We start from the raw sequence: 6,910 nt of genomic DNA on the forward strand, positions 1-6,910 counted from the left end.
TCTTCATGTCTGATTATCCTGAAAAAAGGACGTGAACCCGGGGTACATGAGACACGGTGAGACAATATTATTATTAATAATTATTTGCACATAAATTTGCCATTAATAGCCGACCAGAATGTATCGTGGCTCTCCACTCCGATATTCGAAACTTTGAGTACTATAATGACAACCTTTTACTGTTTGTTCTAAATTATAATATACTAGCAGTATCGCCCGGCGTTGCTCGGGTTTGTAAGGGAAATAACTATATAAGCATTTTTAGAGAGTTATAGCCAAAAAATAGCAAAACAATGCATTAAAAATGGAAAAAAAATTAAGGTAAATTTTTTTTTAAATCGTTGACACATCGTAGATATTTTTAGAGAGTTGTTTCCCTTATATAATAGGGAAAAAATGCATTAAAATGGAAAAATATGATGGTAAATTTTTTTTAAATCGTAGACTCATCGTAGACGCGCGCTAATACCCAGTAGGGCTCGATATGACTCACGACTATAAGATACCCGGTTTTGGTTACACTGCACCGCAAAATGTGGGAGTAGTTAGGAATCTAAATCGTAGGAGACAGACACACAACCTTTCTTTTATATATAAATATTTTCGTCCTAAAAGACTTTGTATGGATTGAATGGTTACCTCTATGGAAATATATACACGCACATTATACATACATGTGTGTATAGATGAATATATAAATACATTTAAATATCTATATACACTTTTGGGCGAACTTTCTGTTTCTTAGAGATAACTTTATCCCGTCCGATTCGCTCCAAAATTTACAGGGACATGTAGAATGAGGTGATGATGCTCGTGGGCTACCTTAGAAATCCCTATCTTAAAAGGTGTGGTTGCTAGGGGCCATCTTCCTCACTCACCCTATTTCCTCCAGTACCCTGTCACTCCTCTTCATTTGACAGGCCACTACGTTTATTTAATGTAAAGTCTTCCTCAAATAACTCTCTCGCTATTTACTCCTATCTTCCAAGAACATTTTCACTCACACTTATCTCTTAGCTTCCCATACATTTTACTCATGTATCTATCAGCGTCATAGACAGAAACAAATATTACATCGCCATCGCATTCTATTGTCTACCTGTCAACACACATACAGTGAATTACTTTCACTTTATTCGTAGCACACTGTGTGTGTGCGTATGCGTGTGCTGTAGCCCACACTAAGAAAAGCATTTGACATACACACCACAATGTGAGTTTTCTCTAAATTTTGCTTAATTGGGGTTGAAATTTTAAAAACTGGACCTGGCACGACCCGATGCATTCTACTCTTAAAAATGCTAGGTAAATTGTAATTGAAGAAATCCTATATTGTAGATTTCTATAAGATACAAAGGGAGGCAGATAAAATCTGCCTTTTATAATAAGAGATCCCTTGGTTCTGGGCGTGCAAGGCTGAACTTTAACGCTGTAAGATTTTACAATGTTCAACTGCAAACAGAACTGGTCAAAATGGCGTCCTTAGGGAGCGAAAATAATACGCGTCTGCTTCAATGAAAGGCTTTCTGCTGTCTGCTGACTGCTATGTGTCCCTCTGGACGCTCAGTTGGTCAACGTTTTACGCTCCTTTGCCTCTTTGTTAAGGTTCGCCTTCCCCTGCCATTCAACTAATGCCACGACAGCAAATCTGTTCTTCCGGTCATCGCGCATGCGCGAGAGGGTCTTCCCTTCCGCCTTCGCGTATGCGCGAGAGAGCGTTGCGCGCTCGCACCGTTGTATTGATCACTACAAATCTATTTACCACGCTCTGTATTTAGACACACACACATTTTCCGTTTTGTTGCTAGGAAACCATTAACTGTTGCAGATAGTGTTCTATTTTTATAAGACATCAGTGCTAGTTGCTGGCCTCTTAAGACGCCCGACCGCTATTTTAAATACACTCAAGCCTGCTTGCTGCTTAGATAATTTTATCGTCATGTCTGACTATCCTGTGAAAAAAGGACGTGAACCCGGGGTACATGAGACACGGTGAGACAATATTATTATTAATAATTATTTGCACATATAATTTGCCATTAATAGCCGACGAGAATGTATCGTGGCTCTCCACTCCGATATTCGAAACTTTGAGTACTATAATGACAACCTTTTACTGTTTGTTCTAAATTATAATATACTAGCAGTATCGCCCGGCGTTGCTCGGGTTTGTAAGGGAAATAACTATATAAGCATTTTTAGAGAGTTATAGCCAAAAAATAGCAAAACAATGCATTAAAAATGGAAAAAAAATTAAGGTAAATTTTTTTTAAATCGTTGACACATCGTAGATATTTTTAGAGAGTTACTTCCCTTATATAATAGCGAAAAAATGCATTAAAATGGAAAAATATGATGGTAAATTTTTTTTAAATCGTAGACTCATCGTAGACGCGCGCTAATATCCAGAAGGGCTCGATATGACTCATGACTATAAGATACCCGGTTTTGGTTACACTGCACCGCAAAATGTGGGAGTAGTTAGGAATCTAAATCGTAGGAGACAGACACACAACTTCAGTTTTATATATAAAGATATAAGCCACGTAGTTGTATACACATACTTTGTTATATACACATTCTTAAAAGAAAATGTTATTTTGAACACAACATTTATAAAGAATAAAATATTTTTTGGTTTTCCTAAACCCTTTCGTTACTATATTTCTGACCAAATTCACCCCTTATGTGTTTCAATTATTTTCTAACGTAATCATAAATTTAGTCTGGTTTCATTAAACAACAATAACTTTTTTATTTATCAATATATTAATCTGGTTTTTGGAAGATAATCTAATGAAATGTTCTCAACCAATTCTATACTATAATTTTTGTCACAAAGTGACTCTAATTGCAGGTAGATACAGGTAAATTCAACAATATATAAAATTATTAAAATTTTGTTCAAACATCGCTATAGAAAATGGGTTATTAGCTAATATTCAGTTGGGTATACCAGAAAATTTTACGATAGAATTTGTTATTCTGGGCAACTTTCTGATACCCATAATAATATTTATGGCAAAATAGGCCTTAATTTCATTTAAGGTTGTGGGAAACCACAAACTATCGTTTCTTTCGTTTTGTTTACATTTTAGCGTAACAGTTCGTTTCTGCCGTAATGATTTCAAATAGGCTTATTCGAAAAAGTAAAAAGAAATAGTCTAAGGCTTTACTCTCCTGGGAAAGTCTGTGGCTTGGTCCAGTTTCTTCAAAAGAATCACCGAAAGAAACAGTTTTTAAATTTTCACTCCATTCAGGTGCCAATTCATTTTCTTTATCGCTGTCGGATTCACTGTTTTCACTTTAATCGTTGCAAACAGAAAGGAGAAATTAGAGTGATAGCGTCAGTGAAACAGTTCGCTCCGTTTGTGTGTGTGTGCGTATGCGTGTGCTGTAGCCCAAACTAAGAAAAGCATTTGACATACACACCACAATGTGAGTTTTCTCTAAATTTTGCTTAATTGGGGTTGAAATTTTAAAAACTGGATCTGGCACGACCCGATGCATTCTACTCTTAAAAATGCTAGGTAAATTGTAATTGAAGAAATCCTATATTGTAGATTTCTATAAGATACAAAGGGAGGCAGATAAAATCTGCCTTTTATAATAAGACTAGCAGAATTGCCCGGCGTTGCTCGGAGCTGAATTGCTTGAAAGTACTGTTAATGATTGCACTGAATTATGATGATTATTCAGGCAAATATTGATATAAGTTTACGGACTTAACGATCAAACGTGTGCCATTGCATTGTTTTGGGGGAACCAAATTTCTGATGAGCATTAGAGGGGCACCAACTTTAAGTTTGAGAAAGTGTGGTGGTAGTCCGGGGTGCTCAAAGGAATTGAGTACCTCTATTGGATAGTTGATGACGTCCTCTGGGTCAGGAGTTGTATTGATAGACTGATATACATAGACATCCCCAGGAATGAGTGTTAGCATTTCATCATTAATATGGTGAACAGTTTTATTCCTCGGGGCCAGTATAGCCTTTTTGCCAATCCAATCCATATTCTGATAATTAGCTTGTAGATCTGGGAACACTGCATCTGTGAGATCAGAAGGCGTCTTAAAAATGGTACAAATAGAATCGATGGCAATATTACCATTTTCATCCCCTGGTATTTTGCCTTCGCCAAGTGCAAGGAGGGTGTGAGGAAATGCTGCTGATGTGAAATTACGTCGCATATGAGCACGCATATTGGTGTGAAGTTTGAGAGTTACTTCCCTTTATTAAAAAAAATATGCATTAAAATGGGAAAAAATGAGGGTAAATTATTTGTAAAATCACAGACTCATCGTAGACGCGCGCTAATACCCAGAAGGGCTCGATATGAATCACGACTATAAGATACCCGGTTTTGGTTAAACTGCACCGCAAAATGTGGGAGTAGTTAGGAATCTAAATCGTAGGAGACAGACACACAACCTTTCTTTTATATATAAATATTTTCGTCCTAAAAGACTTTGTATGGATTGAATGGTTACCTCTATGGAAATATATACACGCACATTATACATACATGTGTGTATAGATGAATATATAAATACATTTAAATATCTATATACACTTTTGGGCGATCTTTCTGTTTCTTAGAGATAACTTTATCCCGTCCGATTCGCTCCAAAATTTACAGGGACATGTAGAATGAGGTGACGATGCTCGTGGGCTACCTTAGAAATCCCTATCTTAAAAGGTGTGGTTGCTAGGGGCCATCTTCCTCACTCACCCTATTTCCTCCAGTACCCTGTCACTCCTCTTCATTTGACAGGCCACTACGGTTATTTAATGTAATGTCTTCCTCAAATCACTCTCTCGCTATTTACTCCTCTCTTCCAAGAACATTTTCACTCACTCTTATCTCTTAGCTTCCCATACATTTTACTCATGTATCTATCAGCGTCATAGACAGAAACAAATATTACATCGCCATCGCCATCGCATTCTATTGTCTACCTGTCAACACACACACAGTGAATTACTTTCACTTTATTCGTTGCACACTGTGTGTGTGCGTGTGCGTGTGCTGTATCCCACACTAAGAAAAGCATTTGACTCATACACCACAATGTGAGTTTTCTCTAAATTTTGCTTAATTGGGGTTGAAATTTTAAAAAGTGGACCTGGTAAGACCCGATGCATTCTACTCTTAAAAATGCTAGGTAAATTGTAATTGAAGAAATCCTATATTGTAGATTTCTATAAGATACAAAGGGAGGCAGATAAAATCTGCCTTTTATAATACTTGGTACTAAAAAATAACAATTCAATCTTACAAAGTTCAAAACCTTTGCGGTTTCATTTATTATTTATATCCCATACACGTGTAAATAATGAAATTATGCTTGGCATTATTCAGACTTTTGGCGGACTTTTCCAAAACTCAGTCGGACTTTACTGCCACTTAAACACCGGTAGATTTCCGAAACAACGGAGATCAACAGGCGAGTGAAGTGGTGTCGAGATTCCATTTGTTTTCTAGTCTGTCAAATTTTCTTATACTGATGGTAAAAGACCAGATGGTATGATTTTCTTCACCCGTTAGCCAAAAAAAAAAAACCCACCTGCTGGGTGTTAACAACTGTGTAGAAAACGAATATGAGAAAAAAAAAATTTGCGCAAACGAACCGGCGGGTGGGGACAGGACTTTCGGAAAATTCACAAGATCCGATTTTTCGTCAACTTTGGGGAAAATGTATATATATTGATTTTTTTTTTTACTAGATCCAGTCCCATATTTTTGGTTATGGAGGATCCGATTCTGAAATATTTTTTTTTTCAAAACTTCAATTCAGACAAAACAACCGTTAATTTTCAGTGGGGAACTTTGGGTCGCAGTTTTTCATAAAAATTTGAATTTGTGTTTATTTTTTCCATATTCTTCATCTCCGTACTTTCCCACATAGATTGATTGAAAAAAAACTTTAATTTCATATTACTGCGGGAAATTAATCTGAAAGAAATCTTTACAGAAAGGCGAGTGGATCGATTATATATTTCTTTCATTATGTTACCGAAGTTTTGTGAGATTTGGCTCTTATTTCTAGCATGCTTGAAGGCCAAGGCCGGAGAATAGAGATTTTGAAAATGCGATTTTTGAAATTTTCTTTGCAGAATCGGATCCTCCATAACCAAAAATAAAACCGTAAAAAAAAATCGAAATATATATCTATTTTCCCGAAAGTTATGATGGAAAAATCAGATCTTGTGAATTTCCCCACACCCCTGATCATTTGCACAATTTTTTTTCTCATATTCGTTTTCTACACAGTTGGTTTTTTTTTGTTTTTGTTAACGGGTGAAGATCTTTATATTAACACTTTTATGTGTCCTTACACTGATGGACACCCTCTATTCTCCAATATAGTACTATGTAAGATTCTTTTGTTACATGCCTGGTCCTTTTACTGTTCTTGCCAGTTGGTTTTCTTACTGTTGTCGACAGAACAAATTTCAGAATATTCAGTGTTACCTACCAACTATATTTTGCAACTATTGTTATTGAAACCACTGGTATTTGTGAGCAAATAACAAAAAGGGAAAAAATAATAAATCCTGGAAACCCTTATTCTAATTACAAAGCACATGGCTCTGTGAAAACCCTTTACCAAATTACATTGTTGCAGACAATTCTGTTACAGTCTCGTCTCCGCTATTGTCTTTTGAAATGCCCCTTTTGTTAAAAACAAAATTACTATGCACGTATATTTTATGCCAACTGTTCATATATGACAATGGAATTATTTTAAACATTTAGGCTGCAGTGACGAGTGGTTATTTACCTAAATTTAGGGATAAGTTAGTTAAAAGTTAGCTCTACAACCACGTGGGCTCGGAGTTTATACATAAAACCTTAAATTTTCAAAAATGTTTCAGCCCGAAAGCTGCAGCCATGCTGGGGCACT

General features: G+C 36.2%; 1 protein-coding gene across 5 annotated transcripts in view; it reads left to right on the forward strand.

Moving 5' to 3' along the window:
- Positions 1 to 1,747: 1,747 nt before the first annotated feature.
- LOC115229154 (ribonuclease H1-like) overlaps positions 1,748 to 6,910 on the forward strand; it is a 45,368-nt gene continuing 40,205 nt past the window's right edge. For 3 of the 5 annotated variants that reach the window (XM_036499125.1, XM_036499127.1, XM_036499128.1), the window contains exon 1: positions 1,750 to 1,995. In XM_036499125.1, the coding sequence (XP_036355018.1) occupies positions 1,943 to 1,995 (53 nt within the window). In that variant the 5' untranslated portion in view covers positions 1,750 to 1,942. Of the gene's footprint in view, positions 1,996 to 6,910 lie in introns of all 5 variants that reach the window. The other 2 variants (XM_036499126.1, XM_036499124.1) reach the window with 2 other exon arrangements.

This window comes from Octopus sinensis, unplaced genomic scaffold (assembly GCF_006345805.1).
Source record: "Octopus sinensis unplaced genomic scaffold, ASM634580v1 Contig12038, whole genome shotgun sequence".
NCBI lineage: Eukaryota > Metazoa > Mollusca > Cephalopoda > Octopoda > Octopodidae > Octopus > Octopus sinensis.